The following is a 26,826-nucleotide window of genomic DNA, read 5'->3' as shown; positions in this document are numbered from 1 at the left end:
GTAAAGGCATTTAAAATTGTTGTAGACTCTTGTAAATTCATTACGTTATTGCTATACATTTTATGAGATGACTGACCAATTTTTATGATTTCAGGTTCAAATGAACAGCTACAGCAGGAATTGGAATACACCCTACTAAAGCCTGATTGTCATAGCTGGTGAATTTCAAAAATGCAATCTGGACATGAGGACATTCTAGAAGAAAGATATGCAATACAATTCGTGTTTTAAACTTGGAAAAATGCCACAGAAACATCTGGAATGCTTTTTGATTATCTTACATGAATCGAGCATCAGTTTTTGAGTGGCATAAGAGATTCAAGGAAGGTAGAGAGTCTTTGAGGGATGATGAGAGATATGGGAGGAGTAAGGAAGTCAGAACACCAGAGTTGATTGGCCAAATAAAGAATTTCATGGATAAAGACAGTTATGTGTCTATAGAGACAATAAGTGCAAAGTTTGATGTCAGTGTGGGAACTGTATACACCATTATTTGTAAGAAACTGAAGATGCCGAAGATTTGCGCAAAGTTTGTTTGAAGAGTGTTCTATACTTATTACAGGCTTTTTGACCAAGATGGGCATCAAGACATTTCCTCACCCTCCCTATAGTCCAGACCTTGCTCCCTGTGACTTTTGGTTATTCCCTAAGCTCAAGGAAAACGTTAGAGGTTAGACAATTGACATGCTTATACAAGAGGACTTCCAGAAGTTGTTGGAATGGTACAACAAGTGTATTGCAGTCGGAGGTGATTACTTTGAAGGAGACTAGAGTTTCATTTGTGTACTATCAATAAAAGTGCCTATACGAAAAAAAAAGTCTGGAAACTTAATGAAAGCACCTCATATTTAATACGGAATCTAATAATTTTCAGAAAAAAAGTCGTGTCAAGTTCTTTATATCTCCAAATATTTGTGTTTAGTTTGGTTATTTTTTACAGAAGGAAATGCGTTTGTTTTTGACTTCACAAAACATGATTGAGTTTTACAAAGGAAAAAGGGAAAACAAACAATAACAATGTTTCATGTTCAGAAAGCCAATATTTTCAGATATACTGATGTGGTGGTACCAGAGCTTTAATATTAAAACTCACTAAATTATAACATAATTTTGAGCATTTTTTTTTTTCTTTTTACAAAAGAATGATCACTTATCAAGGCCTGAAGGCCACTTGAGGATAAGGGTTAATGAATGTAAGTTTGTAGCGTAGTAATTGTTAATGGTGTAAATTGGGTAGAATTTGATTATTTAAGGGGCCGGCTCAACAAGAGCTTTTTAAATTGGACTTTAAGGCTACAATATTGTAGTAGGCCAGGAAGCACACCAATGAAACCTTTTTTTTTTTTTTTTTTTTTTTTTTTTTACAGGTGTGCATTTCTAGGAATTCTAGGAAGATCTGTGCATTGTTTAAACAATTTTCATCAATTGCTTATTTCTCCCAAGTTTATGCAATAGCCATGAGACACTGGTCACTATCAAACGATTTCTCCAAATCACAAAAAGCAAAGTACAGGTTTTTCTTAAAATCAAGATACTTTGTTTTTTAAAAGAAAATGCTCCAGTACTTTATGCTAGTGTATGTTTGCTTTCAATAAATAATCGATTAACAGTAAACTAGTGGGACCCTTGGAAATTCCAAAGTGGACTCTTTCATATGTAATACATTGACGTTGGCATTCTGTGGATGTTCAGCATAAATGGAAATGCCCTGATGTTCTTGTAGCTCTTTTGTTAAAACTGCAGAAGTATTTTTCTAAACTGGCAGGGACGCCCAGCATAGCCCAATCATAAAACACACTTAAATATGATATTTTAATTTATGCAGAGTTTGTGTATATTATTATAGAGTCAATTTTCTATCAATTCTTATATTATAACGTGTGATTTCAAAAATAAAAAAATATATCCATATGACTTGGGTGCATCAGCTGGAATTGAAAAATGAAACCAAAACTTATGAAAAAAAAAAAATTTATAACTCGAGTCGCTTCTGCTGAAATTAAAACCAAAACTTATAAAGTTTTGGTAAAATTATTTATAAAAAAAAAAAAAAAAAAAATAGATGATTTGAGTGCCATCAGCTATAATCGAAACTGAAGCCAAAACTTATGAAGAATTCTTAGTAAAATTATTTATTACAAGAAATGGAAGGTCATAACAATTAAACGAAGAAAAAAAGATGTAGTGACACACAAAATAACACGCGCTATCATATTAATATATAGATTATTTGTTTTGTTTTAGAGCATATCAACCATTTTGGAGTTATTTAATGCTGAATCCAGTAATTTTGGAAAAAAAAATATTCATTCGCCATGTTGCTAAAGTCTTCAAATATTTATTCATGGTGTTTAGTCTGGTTGTTTTGTAAAGAAAATTGTTTTTTTTCAGCTTTGCAGAAAATGATAGAATTTTGCTAAGGGAAAGGAAAAAGAAAAAACAATAACATCAATATTTGGTTCATTTTACGTCAGGAACTCAATATCGTCAATGATCTGGTAGCATTAGAGATGAATAGTTAATAAGTAACGTAGTCACGAGAAACACAGATGCATGCGAAGAGGTGAAGCATTTTAATGTAGAGATTTCTTACCATAATAAGACGCTGCACAATTCTAGTTCTCGCCAAGAAGAACCAAACCTGTAGTCGTCTCGGTAACTGCAAAATGGTCGGATTATTAAAAAATTCATCTTCCATGTACGCAAAAGATGAAGCCTCTGGACTTGAAAGGTTCTGCCTGCTGCCATGAGTTGTGCGAGACTTCATCCCCTGCTGCTCCCCTACCGAGTGATCTATCGGGTCACAGCTGGCATCACCACTTGCGATACTTGTGTGGATAGTTTTTTTATGCAAATCTGACAACTGAAATGAAAAACAATAAAAAATTATATGTAAAAATAAAATGAGAAGGAAATTGAAATTATATTTTTTTTTATTATTTTTTTTTAGATGAGGATCGATAATTTGTATTATTTGATTTCAACACTTTATTATTTAGGAAGAAATATTTGATCTGATAATGTAGTGTGTTGCATTGGAATTCTTGTAAATTGTTTATTAATCAAAAATTTGTTTAAAGTTTCAATATCATTTGTTGCTTTGGAGCAGAATTACAAATCTAACCGAGTTCTCTCCCTTGAATTGGAAATGTGAAAATCTTGGGAAATCAAAATATTGAATTTCAAGTAAAACCAAGGATATCTACTTAATTGTTATGTTGCAATAATGAAAATATCCATAAATTATGAGAAACGATTAAGTAGAAAATCATCAATGAAAACAGTTTTCGAAGCCAATTAATAAAAATTAAGTTTTGCTAAATTGGTCAAACATTTTCAGTTGTCATAATATTTACCTCCCTTGCAAATCGTCTTAAAAAAAAAAAAAAAAAACTATTTCCATTAATTTTCTATCTTATTGTTTTTCATAATTTTTTGATATGTTAATTACTATGACATGACATTGGTTTTACTTGAAATTCAATTTTTCGATTTTCGCTCTTATACTAAAGCACAAAATGTTTTTTTTCTAAACAGCATTTGTTTTTTCGGTTTCAATCCTATAAATCTCCTGTCATTGTATTCTATTTGTTAGGTCTTAGTCTTTCCTCTCAGGGATGCAATTGAAAACCAAGCCCTATACTAAGATGAAACTAACTTTTTAGTAAAATTTTACAAGAAATCTAATCTTGAATTTGATTTTTTTTATTTTTTTTTTTTTTAATTTATCTTTTACAATAAATTTTTTGGGTCTGCATTTGTGCCAAGCATCCATAAACAGCAAACGTTTTGCTTGTTAAAGGGTTAAGAAATGGAAACTGAAATAACATATACACGTCTTTAGGGCCAACATCAATAAGAGTTGATTTTCAAACAAATATATTGCGCAATGTCTCGTTTCAAAATATTAAAGATCTCAACTACTTTTAGAAATGGACAAATATTGAATTAATTGTAAATCATAAATTCTCAACAATTTTGTGAACGCCATGGCAGGAAATCCAAGCTTAAACTTTGAGATCTGCAGTCAGTCAGTGATTCTACCAACTGACCTATTTGGACATTCTTATAAATAGAGCTTAAAACATTACCTTAAAATAATCATAGCTTTAGCATGATGTCATAGATTTATGTCATGTATCAAAAACAAATTCAAACATTTTTTGCTATAATAGTGAAAATCAAAATATTGAATTTCAAGTAAAATCAATGGTATCTATTTATGTTGCAATAATGAAAATATCCAAAAATTATGAAATATAAGGTAGAAAATTAATTAATAAAAATAGTTTTTGAAGCCAATTAATGAAAATTAAGTTTAGCTAGATTAGCCTAAGATCTTTAGTTTTCAGAAAATATTAATCCTTATCAATAAGGTTGGAAATTATTTTAATAGCCAAAAAAAATTTGACTTAAACTACTTATTCTATGCAGTTCTTTCACAATAATTCTCCCAGCCTCGTGAAATGTGTCATCAGAGGAAGCAGATATTTGCTAGTTCATTAAAAGGCAAATAAAATATCCCATCCATTAGACAACTAAAATGACATCCAGTTCATTAAAGACAACTAAAATGACATCCAGTTCACTAGAGATAACTAAAGTGATATCCAGATTAAAATTTTGGTGCAAGTAAAATTTTATATAAATGAGAAAATAATAACTCACCTCCATTCGGCGAATATCAACTGACAAGACTGTAGCAAAGAATGACATTTGTAAAAAAAAATCTGAGAGAAGGCCAACAACAGCAAATAGACAAAACTCCTACAAAAGAATAATTTAAGATATAAAAAGTCTGAATAAGTCAAATTGAAAAATATTTTAAAGTTAAATTTACTTATTACGGTTTTGTTTGTTGATGAAATTATTAATTAAACCAAACATTTATAAAACTAAAGCTAATTAGTTGATGCAACAATGAAATAAAAATTGCTGAAAAAACAGTCATCTCTATTAACTTAAGATATATTTATTTTATATTTTATAATTATCTACTTGTTTATAAAGATGGCTACTTTATTTTTCTGGCAGTTTTCATTTACACATTTTTTTCACAAGATTTGTTTTTGTTGTCACTAAAACATGGTCTAAATATAAATCCATGAAAATTAAAAAAACTATGGTTTGTTTAGATTGGTTGGTTGTTTTACGGCATATCAACCCTTTTCGGATTATTTAATGCCGAATACAAAGATTTTGAAGAAAAATTTTTATAATAGAATATATTTGTTGTTTTCACGTCGGTTTCTATTTAACTCATAGTTGGGACCCTAACAGGTACTACCACTCCGGGTCAGAGTAGACCTGGGAGCAATGGTAATTAAAGGGTGGCTCCACACTCCCCAAAGCCCACAAGCTGGGGTCTCACCACTGGATATAGTTTAAGGTCATATCCAGGACCCCCATTGAGGGACTTTTACCCTCTGCAGGGGAGGCAGTCGGCATATTCTAATACCCCACCGACTGGGCCGGTTTGTTTAGAAGACCAGTTCGTTGTTAATAAGTATACATTATAAATAAACCTATGAAAATGTTCCTTGATACACCAGAGATGCATGAGAAAACTATTTTGTTTGGAAATAAAACAATTTTTTTTTATTTTTGTTCACATCAAACAAGGCATATTGCCCTGAAGTATTAAAAAATTAATGCAGTTAAAAGAAAAAATACATAATAAAAAAACTTATTTAAAAATTTAGTTGAAAAATAAATATTTATCTTTAAAGAAAAATTACATTGTTTTGGCTTTCTTAAATTTCAAATTTTAATAATAAATAAACTATTTAAAAAATACATATATCTCTTACTTACTAGATTTCTTGGCAATAAATTCTTTTTTAATTGCACATGTTCAAATGGAAAATAATTATTTGTCTTTAGGAAACGAAAATACTGTCATTTTTGTACAATTTTCGTAATTTCCTCTGCAATTCAATTAAATAGAAAGACTTCCAATCGTATCTTCAAATTTGATACTGTGTCATCAGCAGGTTACGTGACTTTACTGCAAGGGCAATGCATATTTACGACGGTAACAACAAAAGCCACACTCGATTTGAAAATCACACCTTCTCATGTTTGTGATATCATAAAATACCTAGACACATTGAAGGTGTGTGGACCTAATCTCATCTTCGTTATACTATTATAAAAAAGAAGCTCCTGCTAAGATTACCCCAGTTCTCTTCAATAAATGCCTTACTGAATCTCGTTTCCTGACTGCTGGAAAATTGTTTCTGCTATATCAGTATTCAAGAATTCTAGTGAAAGAACCGACCCACTAAATTAGCCCTCCCCCCAAGCCTTCTTCCTCTCTTCACTAAAATCTTTGAGTCCTTAATTAATCAAGCACTAGTCCACCACCTCATAGATGCTAAACTTCTTTCCGATCGACAGTATGGATTTAGGTAAGCTCATTATATTGCAGATATCCAAACTGTAATCTCTGAAAGTATATACCACACACGGAACAAGGCAGGACAGGCTAGGATGGTAGCCGTTGTTATATCTAAGGTCTTTGACAAAGTTTGACATGCCGGTCTTATGAAAATTATACAATATTACTAGATAAATACTTAATATAATCAGATCCTTCTTAGACAAGAGAAAAATCCAGGTTGTCCTCGATAGTTATATGTCAAAACAGCATGATATAGCTAGGGTGGCCACAGGCATCAATCCTTGGACCTTTATTATTTCTCATATTCATAAATAACTTCTCCGATAAAATTGTCTCCAAGATGAGTATATTTACTAATGACATCACCCTCTATAACAGACGAGGGGAAAACAAATGAGTACATATCTAAGACAATGACTAAAACATTAGAGGAAGACTTCAAGTCTCTAGTGGAATGGGGGGGGGGAGTAAATGGATGATAACATTGAATGCTACCAAGACTAAGCTTTAACGATTACAAGAAACCTTCTCAATCACTAATTGTCATGACTAATATTATGCTACCTGAAACCTCTTCATTCAAAATTTTTGGCTTAACATTCACAGGCAACATGACTTGGAACAAATACATTGAAGACATTGCCAAAGTTGCTGCAAAGAAGATGGGCTCTTTTTACCATGCTAGAAAACTACCCACACCTGAGAGTACCGTATATCTCTACAAAGTCACCATTCGCCCATGCATGGAGTATTGCTGCCACATCTGGACTGGTGCATCTACCACAAGTCTCTTACTCTTAGATAGGGTCCAGAAAAGAATCTCCAACTTAATGTCATGTTCTTGCAACAGTATTTTTTTTTTTTTATCAGGAACAAATTTACTCGTCGCCATCCCCATGTGTGTTTCAGCCTCTCGTTTCGCTGCGATGTTATTTCATTTATTTTTATTTTTTTCTTGTTTGTGAAATCTATATTAAACAACATTAGGTGTTCTTCTAAATATGTTTACTTACACAGTAGATTTTCATTCATTTTCAGCAACGTGATTTTCTACAAGACTTAGCTAGTAGCGGGGTTTTCAAGGCGTTTCAGCTTTAATAATTATCAACGTGGATGGATGCGTCAATTCTTTCTCTGCCCTTCCATACACAACTCGGTATGTTTTAGTTTAATTTCTCCATCGTTTGATTAAGTTGAACTTGTTTTTCTTTCATTCCTAGTACAATGTGCCTTTACTGTATTTCCATACAATTATCTGTTTAATAGGTTGCCACTATTTTTTTATTATATTTGTGCTGTGTTTTTCTTTGTCGCAATGAAAGACCTTTTTATTTTGTATTTCTTTCAGGTTTTTACCTGATTCACGGAAGAATAAATTTTCATATTTCATCAAATTGAAATGCGTTTGTTTTTATTTTTTGTGGGTTCGAATTATCTGGCTGCCTGTGCAAGATGCCAATTAGCATTTTGACGACGGCAGCACAAGTAGGTCCCACACTGTCAACCAAGCTCCAACCCCTGTCACATCACTGCAATGTTGAATCCCTGTGCCTATTTTACAAGTAATCTAATGGGATGTGCTCTGACAAACTCATAGCACTTGTGCACCCTCGACCTAAATATCTGATGAGACAAGCAGCAAAATCCCACCCCTTCACTGTAGACATACCTAGATGCCAGAAAGTCTTCTATTCTAATAGTTTCTTCCCTCAAACTGCTAGACTTTCGACTTTCTTCTCAGTTTTCCGCTTCTATAACTGTACTAACCTGCAGTAATTTAAATGTAATGTGAACGGACATCTCACTGCTTAACACCCTACATAGCGTCCCTATAGATATTGCCCCAAATAGTAGTTGCTTGTGCCACTGTGCCTTGCCCATGGTGAATAAGAGTTATAAATAAAAAAAAATTAAAAAAAACTAATAACAAAAACATCAAAATAACTCACTTGCATTATAACAGATTTAATTTTTTAATTACATTTGGTGCTTGTCAAGATATAGCCAACGGATCAATTTTTTTTTAAATGCCGTTTTAAGCAAAAACAACAATAATTACTTAATTATAATGTCGAAAATAGTAAGATATCCAAAAATTACGTTCATCAAGTAGAAAATTATTTATAGTTAAAAGTAATTTCTATGGAAAATTGGAGGAAATTGCATTTTCTCTATATACGAACACCTTGAAGATTGTAAACACAGGAGACATCCTTATCTCCTTTTTCGCCACTGTAATGGCCGACATACTGTTTCATACTGTCGCGATAGACTTTTTTCTTTTTTTTTAAAACTAAATACACAACAGCAGTTGTCCTACTCTATGGATTTTCATAATTTTTGGATATATTACTATTTTTGACATGACAATTAAGCGCATATTTTTGCTTAAAATTACATATTTAAAAAAATTGATTTGTTGATTATCTTAAGCACTTTACATTTTTTTTTTTAAAAAAAGATTTTTTAAAGTTGGTTTTATTTTATGCTATCCTATCTAAAAAAATTTAAATAATTGATTAATAGTAAATATAACAATGTTAATTCAATTCTATCATCACGAGAAACACAGACACATGTGAAGATAATTTTATTAATACAGAGTAATAATAATGATATTAATAGTAATTTTCTTAGATGACGATTGGTAATTCACATTATTTGGTCTACTGTCTGTGGCGTAACAAATGAAGTACTTAGTAAAATTCAGTGTAAGTGACACTCTTTTGGAGGTTGAAGGTTCAATCTTCAGGACGGGCAATACTAAGAATACAATTGTGAATTACTTGGGACCTTTTTTTTTCTACCTTCAGTTGAATTACGAAACTAAAGTTTATTATTTTTTATTGTTTCATGATAGTACAAGAAGTGTTAAAATTAAAATAATTTTTTTTTTGAATAAATTATTTCTATATGGTTTCGTATTTCGTTTCATGTTTAGTGACTTCTGTTCCATTCCATATTTTAGCTAAACTGAGTTCACTTCTGGCATCAGAACTTTGTGTACTGAATTTTTGGACTTAACTCTTCAATATATCTTGAGATGGTTAGCAGAAGATAGTTTTGTAAAGAAGTAATCAGATTTAATGGGCAGCAGCAGTTTCTTCAACGGCATGCAATCACTGAGCCTTGCTGCTCTTGGTGTTAAGAATAAAAATCTGCAATCATGCATATGAATAGCTGCAACGAAGATGAAGAGGACTTCATGAAGATCAGACATTCTTGAGGTGTAATCTTTTGTGAACTCTATGCAGAAGTCTGATTCATTTAAAAGCAACAAGCTGTATGCTCCCAACCGACAGTACAACGTTTCTTTATCATGGCAGTGACAACCTAATGTCAAAGCTACCCAGCTAAATACAGTATAATCACGTTGATACACCAGTTCTTGTTATAGATAACCAAATTTAAGTAATGTTGGACCTGGCCAGTACAAAATGGGTGACCATTTGGGAATACCAGATACTAGGAGGATGTCAATACTTCCCTGCAAGAATTGCTAAGATCTAACATTGTCATATCCCTTGACCAGGATGTGCATGCAACTGGGGGCCGCTTGTAGATTTGACATTCCCTAGAACCTAGTGAGTTCCTCCTTTGGCAGAAACTGATTCAATCCATCCAGGTTGAATGCCGCTGCTTTTTTTTTAAACCAGTTAAAAGGGCTCTAGGGAAAATAAGCAGGAGTGATCATCTCATCAACAGTAAGTGTGACCACTCAGATTTTCCTCTTTCTGTTCTTCACAAATTTTCAATCTGTGGTGTTATCTCAAAGATAATGTCTATCAGAACAATCCACAGACTATTCCTAGGATGAAAAGGATCATTACAGCAAAAACTGGAGCAGTGTCGAAAGAGGGGTGTGTCAGAGTTATTAATAATTTTGTGTCTTGTATTCCCAGAGGATTTTCATTGAATGGTGATAATGAGAAAAATTTTGTTTTAATCAAAAAATATTAAAAATAATGTTAAAAACTAAAAGAAATTTTTTTTTAAATTTAAATTAAAAATTTTTTATTTTGATTAAAAAAAAAAAAAGACTTGGTTATTTATGACAAATTGATGGACAAGACAGACATCAAATTGGTTATTTTTTCTTTATTTTTTTGAGAAATGTTATCCTTATAATATTCAAAAATAGTTGTCACTGTTTCACCACGTTTCGGCCAAATCATCCTCTGGTCTTCTTCAGAGCCCATGGCACAGTGGATAGAGGAACTGAGTCTATAGAGTTTCAGGTGAGCATTGTCTGAAGATAGCGGTTTCAATTCTACCCAAAGCAGGCCAGAGGATTAGTTGGCCAAAACATGGTGAGACAACAACTATGGAAGGCGGTAATTATTGATGATACAGTTACAAGACTCAGCATTTCTATCTCATCACAGTTAAGCATCTGAAGAAGGCCAAAGGATGATTTGGCTGGTGAAACAACTATGAAGATAACAGGCCACCAAAAAAAAAAAAAAAAAAAAAAAAAAAAAATTATACAAAAATGACTCATCTCAAAGGATTCCAATAAAACAATTTGGTCGTATTGCAGAAAGGATCATTGGTACTTCTACAGTTTATGGATGGTGCTGTTTAGTAGATAGGATTTTTCAAGTTAAATTTAATTTTACTGTATTTTCTGTTTATTAAATTGTTAGTTGAAAGTACAGAATAGTTAACAAAGCCAACCCCCACTCCCAATGTTAAGAATTTATGGTATATTTTGTTTATTAAATTTTTAGGTGTAAATACTGGGGGGGTTAACAAAACCCTCCTCCCCTATGTTCAGAATAGGGTTCTAAATGCTATGTCAGTATAGTTCTTAAACTGCAAAAGTACTGGATTATTAATGATACTATGTGTGACAATTTTTTTTTTTTCTGATATAAGCATGTTATTCATATATATCATTAAGTGTCTTACCTGAATTGCAGGAACAAAGGTGAAAAACCCAACTAATATGATAAGTAATTCTGTTGTCAGGTTTTTAGTAATAGACCAGCCTTCTTTTTGTAAACCTAGAAAACAAGAGGATTTTAATTTAGAAAAAAATTGCATTGAAATAAAAGAAATACCATTAGAAAGAATCTGATTCTAGTTTTGGTAAATATTATTATGGCTATGACAACAGAATATTATAATCATGATTTTGACTCGAGTATATATACGACAGTCAATCAATCGAGAACCACATCACTCTATATAAAAGCATATAAGATATCAACGGATACACACCCTAGGGTCAAAACAATGAAAAGAACATGCTGTTGTCATAGCCCTAGTTATTGACAACATAAGTTAATTTAAGAGGGAAAATATACAATTTTTCAGTTAACCTACTATTATGGTGTATTTGAATAAAAAAAAAAAATTAATAGAAAATATCAGCAGGTAATACTATTAGTGTAACGTGGTCATTACGCTCAAACCGTGTTTGTTACGGTAAAAACCTCTCTCTTGGATCCCCATGCCATCTGGTACAGTCAAAAAGGAACTATCAAGCAAAAATAAATAAATCTGACTCGGCTTTTTCTTTTTTTTTTTCAACAAAAGGCATCTATTACCGTTACTTTCCAAACAATGCCTGGTACTCTTGCATAATTTGACCCGAATTCTTGTGAATTCCCATCAAGCATGGATCGGGCGAGACTGGCAATCATCGGTGTCAGCCGAGCGTTGTTCAAATGTTGAAACGCTAACACGACTTTTTATTTTATTTATTTAGTTTTTCTTTTTCTGTTATGTTTTTAGTAATTTTTAAGGTGATATTAAAAGGGCGGGGGTGACTTTTTATTTTCTGATTAGTTATTTACTATTTTTTTTTAATTTTTGGGAGTTTGATTTGCCAATGAAAAAGCGCTATCTAAATGAAAGCAGACGATATTCGAATTGGAAGAAAGCGATTAAACCAACAACAACAACAACAAAAAAAAAAAAAAAAAGAAAAGCTGACAAACAAATATATTTTCAAACTCGCCAAACAGAAAAATGACAGTCAAGAAAATAAATCTATACATGTTAGAAAAAGAAATAAAAACATCGATGCAGACAATCTCATATTGTCAGGAGAAGAAATTGTTGTCCCCAAAAAATGAGGTGCAACAATTGTAAACACAAATGTTTACTTAAAAAAAGGATCGTGTGTAAAAGATGGCTTCTCCTGGAGATGTACAAATGGACAGTGCCACCAAAAGAACTTGACCGAACAAGTCTTGACAAAAAAAAAAAAAAAAAAAAAAAAAAAATGCAGTTACAAAAAAAAAAGAAAACAAAAGAAAACAAAAGAAAACAAAAAAAAAAAAAACTTGTACTTACACCTAACAATTATACGGTTAAAAAATATTTTCTTGGAGAAAAAAAAACAAAAAAACTTTCTGTTGATAAATATTTTGCAAAAAAATTAAAATACTAAAATGAAATAAACATATTTTCATTTTCCAAGGTAGCTTTTTTTTTTTGTTGTTTTTGATTATTTACATTTGTATTTTTTCTGGTTTATTTTGTTTTTTCATTAGTCGGTGTCTGTTATAACGCTCAGCTGACACCGATAATTGCCAGTCTCGCCCGATCCATGCTTGACAGGAATTCATGAGACTTCAGGTCAAATTATGCAAGAGTACCCAATGCCTTAATAGGCATGTTATGTTGCGAACACGAACTAGCAATGTGTGCTTACGCAGCGTACCTACCTTGAGCGATTCTGTACCTGACTTCAAGATGAACAGGTGTAGACACAACAGATTTTGTAACAACCAAGACATTTTCAAGGCCAATAATTACCACGAGATACGGAAAGATTTCACTAAAAAATAAAGAAACAATATTTGAATTATTTAAATTCATGAAAATAGTCTTAAAATTTCTGAATATTCATATTTTAAAAACAATAACAATGATGAAAAAAAAAAAGAAACACAAAACAAAATTAGGATTCAATCATTCAATCGTATTAAATGATGAAATACTTCAAATGTAAGCATAACAATAGCATTACAAGCGTATGCTGTATTTTCATGGACATCAGCAATATTACATACCTAATGTGATTCAACAAGTCATATCTTTTTTATTTGTGGGTCAATTTTTAAAAGAATTACATTGATGGAAAGAGAATAGAATAAGCATTTCAATGATGTTAATTTATTTTGCTTTTATGCGTTCAATGTTTTTATGCTCCAAGTTAAAAATGAAAAAAATGGTAAAAAATAACAACAGCAAAAAGGGAACCTTTTTTCAATGTTTACATTTTGTACGTTACATTTGGCTTGATATGGCTGAAATTTTACAGGCTATATAAGCATAGAAGTCCATCTCTACTGGACTTTGATTTATATTTTTACAACCACAGGAAGCAAAGTTACGACCGAGCAAAGTTGACGAGGAATATTTCAAAATTGATAAGATAAATCGGTATATATCATCCATTTTCATACAGATAAAGTTTCAGAATTATTTTCATGTATAATATGTAAATATTTGATAATTATTAATTGTGCGGAAATTTCTTTAAAATGTTATCTTTTATAGAAATTACAGAATATAGAATTTAACAGGAAAACAGCTCGCTATGCGCTGAGCTGCCTACAGTATGCGTATTAACAAGTTTCGTTTGTATTTTCTTAAAAATAAAAAACCGTTTTTTTCTGCTTTCAAAACGAAAAGCAGAAAAAACTGTTTCATTTTTTATTCTGAGTTTGTCAATTTAAAAAAGAATTATTTTCAAGTTTTTCAAATTTGATTTCCAAACAATACCGAGCCAAAACTATTTTGTTTTTAATGCTTTTAGTATAACGTACTAAAAGCGTTAAAAAACAACAAAATGTACCAAGTACATGCGTTTCTGTTATCGTGGTATTTATAACTTCTTACTTGTACTTAAGGTAGAATTGTGTTTTTTATTTGTCAAAAAAAAAATATATATATATATATATATATAACACAAATAAAAGGTACTTGCACACTTATGGTATCATGCTGAAATAATGTTATAATTTAGAATAATCGCGTTTGACACACTGGTTCCCATCAGATCACTGAAAGTAAGCAACGATGAGCCTGGCCAGTACTAGATGGGTGACCATTTGGGACTTCCAGGTGCAGTATGTGCTCTCCGCTTATCTCAGCATTGTTTCCAGTCGTCCTGAACTTCTTGCTACTGGACTCAAACGATACCGATTCAGGAGAGGTGTGGTTGGGGATTGCGCAACCCTTGCCTAACAATTACACACGCAGTTACCCCTACAGAGAGTATCCTTTGCCTTTCGAGACTGAACAGAGGCATCGAATCGAATTTAGAAACCCATTCTTAACATGGGGAGGGAAGGGTGTTTTGTTAACTATTCTGTACTTTCACCTAACAATTAAAAAAAAAAAAAAAAAAAAGATATTGTGAAACTTGAATTTAATTTGAAAATACTATTTGAAAACATAGCACGGTAACAATATTATATAAATAAATATTACCAAAAGGCAAGATAAGTTACTCTTCTACCTAGTTGGATAAATTTTTAGTTTATTTAATATTTATTTAATGTAAAATGTTTGCTTATTTTGAAAATTAGTGTTACACAAGCACAAGAAAAATAGTCATGTGGTATCTTATGTCTTTGAAATCTCGACAATCACTGAAAAATATACAAAATACTGTTAGAAACCTAACCAATAAATGTCCTCCTGACATTTATTGGGTGGGTTTCTAATAGTATTTTGTATAATTTTTTTAAATTTTTAACTCATTGTCAAGACCATTTTTTCAAATCTGTAAAACAAAACCATTTTTTTTAACTGAAGATAGACTGTTCGATAAAGAATTTCATTGTGATGCATTTTGTAAATTTTTACCTTATTTCCAACATAACATTTTTCTTTAAAATGACTACCCCTTAAGGTTTTCAGTATGCTGAAAACGAATATCGCATTTAAATTTTCTGCTAATAAGTAGCTTCCCGGATATTAAGCAATGTCATTTATGTTATTGCTGGTGGCCATCTTGGTATGCGTGTTTGCGCATAGTTTCTCGGGGTTGCGTTTACGCGCTTCAAGATGGCCACCAGTGATAACATAAATGACATTGCTTAATATCCGGAAAACTACTAAAAAAAGTAAATCATTTTAAATGTTACGGTGGAAATGAGGTAAAAAATTATCGTTTTATTTCTTTGTTTACATAGTTGAATTTTCAGTAAAACAACAGAATAGAAATGACACAAATTACCATCAACTGGTGAATATATAATTGTTGCTTATCAGGATTCCTGGTATCCTGGTACTGTGAAAGCTACATCAAGCATTCACGTAGAGTACGATTTATGGTTGCATCTCAGAAAATAGGGGTACATTTTAGGCCAGATAGAAAGGATTTACAAAATTAAAAATTGGACTGCTCCCAAAATGCATAAGTTCTGGTCGACTATGGGAATTTCCATCTTTTACAGCAATCCAAAATTTATATGAAAAATTTTCTTTGATTTATTTCTGAGATTAATTCATACCTACTCCATTTTCTTTTCTTTGAAGGGAGTAGTAAATACCAGCCATGAAGGATCTTTAGGCATTCAATGGCTACACCCCAGATTAAGCTCTCCTTTGGTGGGGAGGCAGGTAAATACCTACTCTCAATAAAGCTTTATTTAAATACCAGTACAATACTTAGTTTTGTTCATGAATAGACATCCACTGTATGATACCATGCACCAGTTAAAAAAAATAAAAATTGAAATTTGTACATCTGAATTTATAATTCATGGCTTATGGTAAAGAGATATATCAGATTTGACTGCATAATCAGAAAGAGCACACAATTTTACATAAGAGTGCTAAGTTTCATGAGAATAGCTTGAAAAATAAATAGTGGCAAAATTACGAATTTCTTGAAATGTTGAGGCCCGTAATTTAGCCCGTTTTTTCTAAAGAAAAATGTCCACGGAAAAGCATAAATCTTGGCATTTAAAATTCTCATAACTTTTGAACTATTTGTGGTATTTGCATAATTCAAATGGTTTTAAGCATCTTTTACATAGCTCTTTTCATGCAAGTTGATAAAATAACAATTATCTAAAAAGAAAAAAAATCAACTTGTAATGCTAATAACAAAACCTTTTGTAAAGATGTTTAGATGCAGTTCAGGCAGAACCCTTTATGAACCCTTTATTTAATTCATGAAAGTAGATTGTTCTCATTCTGTCAGCCAAGACTGGGTAAAAATGTTAATTATATTATTATCATTTATAATTGGCTGTAATAAATGTTGAACATAGAAATGTTCAGAAGACTGTCACTCAGAACTAAGTGTTAATGCGCTTAGCTATTGTACCATGGATTCATGTCGACAATTCTAGTACAAGTTTTTTTAGCTTTAAGTCTAATATTGTTTTTAGATGTGCAGCATTATTTATGTATAGGTTATATTACAAATTTTGATATAAGCTAAATAATAATCGAAGGTGGAATGATTATATGAACAATGAATGGGATAATACAATTAGGTTTCTTGTACGAATAGTACAAAACAAGAATAGTTTAATGAAGGAGATACAGATATACATATATATATATATATATATGTGTGTGTGTGTGTGTGGAAATATTCTTTATTCACTTTCCTTTTCATATATCAATCCTTATTTAAGAAGCTCAATGTAATTACAGAGCATATAAGGAATAAATGACAAAAGTCTTACAATTTATTTCCATCAACTGAATTAAAGGAATAAATTGTAAGATGGCCAACATCATGAAATTTGGAATATAGACTTTTGTCATTTATCCATTATATATATATATATATATATATATATATATAAATATTTTAAAAGTTTTTGACTTCTAATGGGGGTATGAGACGAATGGATTCGCCAATCATTTTTATAACCAACGGCTGTGCTAAACAACCAATCAAAACGTCGCAAAATTATAAAAATCGTCGAATTTTGGATTCAATCAGTTCGCCATTTGCTACGTCACGGACCGCATTTAATTCTTCGCCGCCATCTTGGTTACTGATCTGAACTACGCCGCCATCTTTGTTCAACATAATATCTCAGAACTTAAGAGGTTAACTACGCCACGGACCGCATTTGATTCTTGGGTGCCATCTTGGTTACTGATCTGAACTACGTTGCCATCTTTGTTCAACACAAAACTTAACATATATATATATATAGGTCTAAGATAAGTATGGAAGGGAATTCAACATGCCCGGGGGTCATGTTTTTTCTTCTTCCCTCTGCATGTCAAGCAATCTTCCTTTTTTTTTTTTTTTTTGCTCTCTTTTCAGTTGTTTCCCCATTGTTTGTGTTAGAGAGGTGCTAGATTGTTCCATTATAAAAAAATATATAATTTAAATATAATAAAAATTATAAAGATAATATTCATCTTTACATCTTTATTGTATTGATTATTTGTTATGTTCAAATTTAACTGACCTTTTGGATTTTAATACAATTCATTCCAACTTTGGATTCCAGATTTTTCGTTATGGAACACAACTTTATTGACCTTTTTTCTTTTTTTTTTTTCTTTTTTTAACTTTTATTCTTTTACTTTATTAGAAATGCTTTTTAATTCAAGAATTTCTTTTTTAAATATATTTTTAAATTAATGCTAATCAATGATACTTTTATTTTTTAATAAACTTTATCCTCTGATCAAAAGAGTTTATCTTAGAAAATTCATGGATTAAGGATTTTTCTTTATAATTCATTGTTTGAATTTTTGAGGCATTGATATTTATATTTAAACTTTGTTTCAGCTAATTTATTGTCCAGATTTTTTCAGGTGTATTTTTCATTAATTCTGATGTTTTTTTTTTGATGGTGCATTTTGTAAACGTCACGTTTCCTATGTACTAAAACTTTTTACACACTAGCACCCACTCATCCTGTGCTTCAATGGTATCACTTAGTTAAACTTATAAACAGCCTCAATAGCTTTGCCATTTAAATATACTTTTATAAAAATCTACACTAGCATGGACTGTAAGACAAACTTCTATATTTTGTAACACAATGTCAAACGAAAAAAAAAAGTTTACAAAACTAGTAGACCCGGCATTGCCCGGGTGTTCAGAGGTGTGTGTGGTTTTGGGTAAATCAAAACAAAAGAATAATAAAAAATCGTTGCTCGGGTGTTTGTTTGGAGGAGGGGGGGGGTAAAAAATTTAACCGATCGACCAAAAAGAAATAGTAACGGAAACATGTTTGAATTAATTTAAGTATTAAGAATTGGCAGGTGCCCGTACCTAATGACTTAATGAGGTCAACTTTCACTGCAGGGCAGTTTTTTTATTTATTGCGGGGCAGTTTTTTTTTTTTTTTGTCGCCCCCCCCCCCAAGATGTTGCAGGAGCGGCGGGGGGGGGGGCAGCTCCCCATAAAAAAGGGGATTATCCAAATTGAATAGCAATTGTCTGATATAAGGAGAAACTCCGCATTGATCAAAGCTGATTGCTTTTAGACGTTCCCGGCGTGATCACTGGGAACGATGTGTTAAGCTTAGTTTTGCTTTTATACGAAAAAGTCGAATCAACACGCAGCAATCCCAAATTATGGAATATTTAGTTTTTCAAAGTCGGGCAATAAAATAGACAGGTGACCCCCGTTGTTAACTCATAGATATTACGATTTATACACGATATAAAAAGTTTTAAGAATGAGCGAGAACCAAGCGGAAAAAGCCTTTGCGGACATACACAAAAAGCGAACATACAAACACACATTTTCGCTTTTATATTTATAGATGAAAAAGGTATTTGTGTCTACCTACACCATTAGGTGTAGGTTGCCAAATGTTAGGACAGTGTCACGGTTTTTAGAAAGTTATTACAAAGCTTTGTTTTCCTGCTGAAAGTCTTTTGGGGGTAATATCTCCAGTGAAGACAGTATTGTTTGGCGTTGGCGGTGTAGAGGGGATGTTTTTATTTGTTGGTTCCATGAAACTCTTTTGAAGAATATCAAATTCAAAAGGGTCGGAAGTAAACCTTCACAGTTCTGGTTGAAATAAGTATGATTGGTTATCATGTGACCCAACCATCTCATAGTTTCCGAGACAGAATAATAAATGATGTTTATAACCTCTATACTTTCTCCATATGTAAGTTCTCATTCGTTTCCATTGTTGTACACAAAATAATAAATGATAGAATTTCATAGAGATTAACTTTGCACCACCGTGGCCATGTTTGATGTGGAAAAGACATGCTAATTGCCAAAGATCTTTTAGAATTCAATAATTTAAAAAAAAAAAAAAAAAAAAAAAAAAAAAAAAAAAAAAATGGAAGAACCAGTTAAAAATGTTAGAAAAAAAAAAAAAAATTAAATTCTTACCCTCTATTCAGTGTCGTAGTCAATCCAAATAAGGTACATATACTGACTGACATCAAAAGCGATGCAATAACAGTTGCAACAGCACTCAGCGCAAGACCCCATTTAGATTTCACCATTTCAATTTTGCCTTTAAAAAATAAAGTGAAGTAAAAAAAAAAAAAAAATGTCTTCAATAAAAATTAATTTGTTCATTATTTTGATTAGTCGGACTACTGTTCTCATCTGGAGTGTTATTCACAAAATATTTCGACTGATGTAACCTCCGATCTTCTTGTCGAACTTGGGAATTTGTCAATTTCAGAAATCAGCATAGTATTTTAAACGCAACCCTTTATTTAATTTGTGGTGATAGAATGCTCTCTTTCCATCGAGAAGGATCCGTGGTGTAACAAATGAAGTGGCGAGTAAAATTCAGTTGTCAACGCTACTCTTCAGGAGTTTGAAGGTTCAATTCGCAATGAGGACAATACTAACAAAACAATTGCGACTTAAGATTTAGATTTCTACTCAGCTATGGCTGATGAAACGAGGACATGCTACCCCCATGGATTAAATAAAGAGTTTCATTTGAAATTTCTTGCAGATTTCCGAGTTCAATGAGATACAGCTGAAGAGGTTACATTGACGAAAATGTTGTGCAAGTAACACTCGAGATGAGAACAGTAACCCAATAATACAAATTATCGATCCTCATCTAAAAAAAAAAAAAAAAATTTTAAACAAATTTTTTTTTTTAAATTAATACAAACATTTTTGCTTACAAATTTGCTAACTTGAATAAGATTTTTTTTTTAGTACAACTAAAGGTCTACATTTTTAAATAACTTGGTAGTGGTGTGTCTTAAGTTAGATATAGACATGATTTGATAAAGACAATCGGTCAATAGGTATGATTGACAAAGTTTGAACATAGAGATTTGAAGTTAGATTTCAGTTGCAGATTTGAGACTTTAGTGAAGAAACATTAAATACATGGTTATGGTAGGTAAGGACATTTAGATCCTACATGGGAGAGATCCAGGCAGATTAATAATTATGATAATGTGGAGATCTAAAAATAGTCATCCACGGTTTTGTTATATCACAGTTCTTCAATGTGGTTAGAAATGGAAGTGACTCTAGTTGAGATTGTGAGAAATGGGCTCAAGCAATACCGGATAAAGAAAGAAGAAGCGATAAAGCGGTGCTCTGAATCAATGGGGCAGATGCAAGCGTCAATATTAAATCAGAATGAGAGATCAAATAGGCGACAGGAAATCTATCAGACGTCAACACATTCTATTTTTAGATATGATACAGGATTTAAGCTACAGCAAATGACGTCATGTATGTGCCGATCGGTGGTGGAGGGAAAACAAGGGAAAAAGGAAAAAAGATTTTGGCTCTTGCTCAGTTGATATTGGCATGAAGAGACTTTTTTTTTTTTTTGTACTTGGGCAAAAAGGGCTTAATCGTTGAAATCGCACATTGATCAATGATGGAAGCCAATTTCTTGCTCTGAGGAGTACAAGGTCCCTCATTGGCTATTACGGCAAGGACAGAATCAGAGATGCATGACCATCACTTCTAGCAAACTACCCGGATATCTTGGCACTAAGTGAAACTAACCTACACTCCTCGATCCCCTCTAACTACTTTAACATGCCTGGTTATCTCCCACTTTGCTGTAAGGACTCAGACAGACATATGCACAGACTTGGAGTCTACATTGAAAACATTCTCCACTTGACTAAAGAATCAAAACTAGAATCAGACGATCAGGCCTTCATGTGCTTTAGACTTAACCTGAAACATAACATTAGCTACTTATATTTTCTCTACCATAAGAAAGAAATAGCGACAGCTAAAAGTTAATAGGAACTCATAATTTCTGGAAAATTTACAACAGTGTAGTAAAATAATGGACAATCAACAATTCCCCCACTATCCAATAATCAGGAGGTTGCTTGCATGGGAACCAAGAAGGCTAACATGCTTGCCAGTTGGTTTGTCTCAAACTCTACATTGGACCCAGCAAACTACTCCCTCCCTAATTTTCCTTTGTGGACAGAAACCACACTAGATGATCTGAAAATCACCCCTTCTCAAGTGCATGGTATCATAAAAAACTTAGACACCTTAAAAGTAGGTAAGGGAAAAAATGTCAGAAAAAAAAACAAAAAAAAAAACAAAAAAAAAAAAAACAGAGAGGACATAGTTTTGAAAGCCTGTTTATCATAATGTTTTTGTAGGTTTCAGATTACTTTTTGATTATTTCAAAGATTAAAGCCTAAAGTTAATTTTCAAAAGGAAAAAATATTTTTACACGAGAAAAAAAAAAGTTATAATGAAAAGTATTTCCACAGTGACATTCAAAAACTGACAAACTGAGCTAAATTTTGAAGTTAGATAAATTCATTGTAAAAATCGTTTGAAAAGATAAACCTTAGTTTTCTGGGTCTATTCCCAAGATAATTAGTAAAGTTCTAAGATATTAAATTAAATAATAAACAAAATAAAATACATTGTTTGTACAAAAAAGAGCTTAATTAGCATCAAAAGTGAGAGATTCTTCGCAGAATCACAACAAAATGGAAGTCATGTAAACATAGATTATACAGAAGCCCAAAATGTCAAAGTCGAAAGGCTGTCTTAAAATAACATCGGGTAGTTAAAGGGAGGTAGGTTATGCTGGTTTTCCGTACATTCCTATCATGAACGTTTGCATAATTTTTACCATTTTTTTAAATTTAATTATTTTTCTATGTTCCTGCTTTGAAATTTAAAAAAAAAAAAAAAATTATTTTAAAAAATTATATAAAAATTATGTTACGCCGAAAGTTTCACATTGATGCAAGCAGGGAAAATATTAGAATCTTACATATAAAAATTATGTAAAACCTATAATCTAAAAAAAAAAAACGTAAAAATATTTTTTGCAATTATAATTTTTTGGGGCAAAAATATGAAAAACACTGCTTAATTCAATGATAATATCAGTAGTTCAAGAAATTGATTTTTCTTCAAGCTATAGCGAATTCATTAATAAAAACTTTAGGGCTTTTTTTTGTAATGTCCCTGTAAAAATTAATTTTTTTTTGGTTACAATTTACAATGATTTCATATAAAAAAGCAAAAATAAATTCATGCATTTTTTTTTTTTTACTACTGAAAATCATAACAGTAAAGGTATTTTTTGTTTAAACAAAATATTTTCCACTAAGATTTAAATAAAAACAATGGATTCATTATATTTTGTGACAATTAATTGATAAATACTGAAAATTTCATTAAAGTTAGTTAATTTCCTGATCTTTGGTGAATTTTTAAGGGAAGCGTCAAAATGTTTATACATTTTGAATATCAGCATTCATTTTGCACGTACCTACTTAAAAGCAAGTGGATCTGATCTCATCCTGGCTGTACTATTAAAAAAATAGTCTGCTGAAGTTGCTCCAGTTCTCTCCAAACTTTCCAACAAATGCTTTAACAAATCTTGCTTTCCTGACTGCTGGAAAACTGCTTCTGTCGTACCAGTTTATAAGAATTCTAGCTAAATAACCGACCCATTAAATTATCACCCCATTAGCCTTCTCCCTGTTTTCATCAAAATATTTGAGTCCATAATTAATTAAGACCTAGTCCATCACCTTACGGTTGCTGAACTTCTGTCCAACCATCAATATAGATTTAGGCAAGCCTGCTCTACTGCAGATATCCTAACTGTAATCTCTGAACGTATATACCATGCACTGGATAAAGCAGAGGAGGGGTAAGGTAGTAACCCTAAATATATCTTAGGTTTTTGACAGGATATAGCACTATTCTGTTTTCTTTCTCCTTGTGTTGTTCTCGCTGCTTTCTGCGAGACTGCTGAATCTATGCTCTTTTATTTTCGTTATGTTTTCGTAACCATTTGCACAGAAGATTACAAGGAATACAAGTCAAACACCTTATTTGCCTAGACCCGACTGAAGTTAGCTAAGAGCCTCAAGAACCTGAGGGTTGAATATCTAACAAGAATCAGTCAGGTGGCACCTCTTCAGTGGTAAATTTCATTACCCTTGAATGAAAGCCAGTGCACACACTAATCCTAAGTCTGTGTGCTAGGGGCAAAGTTAATTCTGTGCCTCGAAACTGGATTGAGGATGTAATAAAATCAAAACTTAACCATCTTGTTAGTACTCAACGCCTCTAACAGATAGACACAAGCCACGAATAAATAAAATCTCAATGTTTATATAAACAATATTAAAAGGCAAAGAGTGCTCCATTTGTTTCCACAAAGATTTATAGAATTGCTTAATTATACATTGTAAGAAATACTTGATTACAGAATTAAAAATGAAAAATGGAAAACCATCCTCACTTAAGGGTGATATTCATAATGTTTCGATTACCATACTCCCTCATCTTCACATATTATGCATCAGTTGAATCGTTTTACGAGTAATATAACCGTCCCCATAGATGAATAATTTATGGATTAAAGTGTCTGGTCAAGAAATTTGGCATTTGTAAAGAGTCAATAGTTCCAGATAAGGATGACAGATGGCAAGAAGTAATTAGTGAATGCCGTAACAATTCAGCAGATAAATGAACGAAAATATACCGACTCCCTTTCCTTATACAATGAACTATTCGAAGCAGTATATGAACAATGATGATGATGCAAGCGTCAATGATTCTCGTTCATATTTTATAATTATTTCCACAAAACGTGCTCTGATGAAATTATTACACCTCTTAAATAAATACCCCTGACTAGTTGCAAAATCCCACACCTTCACTGTCAAGGTCTTTGGATGTTGGAAGATTTTTCACTCTTGATATCTTTTTTTCTTCTGACCATTTCACTTCGGAATTCACTTCCTACTCTGTTTCCCCAATACTAAAAACATGCTGAAATAGAAATGTAATATAAACATTTTGTTGCTCAAACCCCAACCCAGGTTGCCTCTTTATAAATCTGGCTTTAATCACAGTAGCCACTTATACTACAGTACCAATCATTCAAATACGTACGCATAGTGACGACTCATGCCAATTTAATGTCTCTTGAGTATTTAAGCGGGAGTGTGATGTCAAGAACTGAAATGCATATATCAGCATCAAGATGGAAAGAAAAGGAGGGAGGGGAAAGAAAAGGAGGGAGGGGAAAGAAAAGGAGGGAGGGGAAAAAGAAAAGGAGGGAGGGGAAAAGAAAAGGAGGGAGGGGAAAAGAAAAGGAGGGAGGGGAAAAGAAAAGGAGGGAGGGGAAAAGAAAAGGAGGGAGGGGAAAAGAAAAGGAGGGAGGGGAAAAGAAAAGGAGGGAGGGGAAAAGAAAAGGAGGGAGGGGAAAAGAAAAGGAGGGAGGGGAAAAGAAAAGGAGGGAGGGGAAAAGAAAAGGAGGGAGGGGAAAAGAAAAGGAGGGAGGGGAAAAGAAAAGGAGGGAGGGGAAAAGAAAAGGAGGGAGGGGAAAAGAAAAGGAGGGGGGGGGAAGAAAAGGAGGTGGGGGAAAAGAAAAGGAGGTGGGGAAAGAAAAGGAGGTGGGGAAAGAAAAGGAGGTGGGGAAAGAAAAGGAGGTGGGGAAAGAAAAAGGAGGTGGGGAAAGAAAAGGAGGTGGGAAAGAAAAGGAGGTGGGAAAGAAAAGGAGGTGGGGGAAAAGAAAAGGAGGTGGGGGAAAAGAAAAGGAGGTGGGGGAAAAGAAAAGGAGGTGGGGAAAAGAAAAGGAGGGAGGGGAAAAGAAAAGGAGGGAGGGGAAAAGAAAAGGAGGGAGGGGAAAAGAAAAGGAGGGAGGGGAAAGAAATGGAGGGAGGGAAAAGAAAGGAGGGAGGGGAAAAGAAAAGGAGGGAGGGGAAAAGAAAAGGAGGAAGGGAAAAGAAAAGGAGGGAGGGGAAAAGAAAAGGGAGGAGGGGAAAAGAAAAGGAGGGAGGGGAAAAGAAAAGGAGGGAGGGGAAAAGAAAAGGAGGGAGGGGAAAAGAAAGGAGGGAGGGGAAAAGAAAAGGAGGGAGGGGAAAAGAAAAGGAGGGAGGGGAAAAGAAAAGGAGGGAGGGGAAAAGAAGGAGTAGTAGGGAGGGGATAGTTTGGTGGGTGGGGTTGTTTAGTGGGTGGGGGTTGTTTTGTTGGGGGGTTTGTTTTGGTGGGGTTGTTTTGTGTGGTGTTTGGTGGGTTTGTGGGGGTTTTTTGTGGGTTTGGTTTGTGGGGTTTGTATTGTTGGGGGTATGTTTTTGGTTTTGGTGGGTTTGTTTTGGGTGGGTTTTTTGGTGGGTTTGTTTTGGTGGGGTTGTTTTGTGGTTTGTGGGTTTGTTTTGGGGGGTTTGTTTTGTGTGGGGTTTTTGGTTTGGTGGGGGTTTTGGTTTTGGTGGTTTTGTTTTGTGGTTTGTTTGTGGGGTGGGTTTTGTTTTGGTGGGGTTTATAGGTGGGGGGTTTTGTTTTGGTGGGGGGTTTTTTTTGGTGGTTGTTTTTGGGTTTTTTTTTGGGTTTTTTTGGTGGGGTTTTGTTTGTGGGTGGGGTTTGTTTTGGTGGTGGGTTTTTTTTTGGTTTGTTTGTTGTTTTTTAGGTGGTGTTTTTTTGGTTTGGTTTTGTTTTGGGGTGGGTTTTTTTTGGGTGTTTTGTTTGTGGTGTTTTTGTTTTTTGTTGGTGGGTTTTTTTTGTGGTGGTGGTTTTTTATGTGGTGGTTTTTTTGTGTTTTTTTTGTGGTTTTTGGGTTTTTTTGGTGGTTTGTTTTGTGGGGTTTGTTTGTGTTTTTTTTGGTTTGGGTGGGTTTTTTTGGGTGTTTTTTTGGGGGGTTTGTTTTGGGTGTTGTTGTTTTTGTGGTTGGTTTTTGGTGGTTTTTTTTGTTTGGTTTTTTGTGTTGTTTTTTTGTTTTTGTGTTTTTGTGGTTTTTTGGTGGTTTTGTTTTTGGGTTTGGTTTTGTTTGTTTGGGTGGGGTTTGTTTTTGGGGTGGGTTTTTTTTTGGGGGTTTTTTTTTTGGTGGGTTTTTTTTTTTGTGTTTTTTTGGTTTGTTTTGTGGGGTTGTTTTGGTGGGGTTTTTTGGGGTTGTTTTTGTGGGGGTTTGTTTGTGGGGGGGTTTTTTTTGTTTGTTGTTTTTTTTTGGTTTTTGTTTTGGTGGTGTTTTTTTTGGTTTTTTTTTGTTTTTTTTTTTGGGTTTTTT

The 26,826-nt window shown here is 32.8% G+C and overlaps 1 protein-coding gene across 1 annotated transcript in view; it reads right to left on the bottom strand.

The window, feature by feature from the left end:
* LOC145291190 (sterol regulatory element-binding protein cleavage-activating protein-like) overlaps positions 1–26,826 on the bottom strand; it is a 190,214-nt gene that overhangs the window by 48,517 nt on the left and 114,871 nt on the right. The window contains exons 9-13 of the mRNA XM_080136769.1: positions 19,713–19,839; positions 13,081–13,193; positions 11,315–11,409; positions 4,669–4,767; positions 2,594–2,863 (exon numbers count right to left, since the gene is read on the bottom strand). Of these exons, the coding sequence (XP_079992895.1) occupies positions 2,594–2,863; positions 4,669–4,767; positions 11,315–11,409; positions 13,081–13,193; positions 19,713–19,839 (704 nt within the window). The remainder of the gene's footprint in view (positions 1–2,593; positions 2,864–4,668; positions 4,768–11,314; positions 11,410–13,080; positions 13,194–19,712; positions 19,840–26,826) is intronic.

Source organism: Euprymna scolopes, chromosome 12 (assembly GCF_053919585.1).
Source record: "Euprymna scolopes isolate OS-2025 chromosome 12, ASM5391958v1, whole genome shotgun sequence".
Lineage (NCBI taxonomy): Eukaryota > Metazoa > Mollusca > Cephalopoda > Sepiida > Sepiolidae > Euprymna > Euprymna scolopes.
Note: the sequence above shows the minus strand (reverse complement) of the source record. Positions and strands in the feature narration are given on the sequence as shown.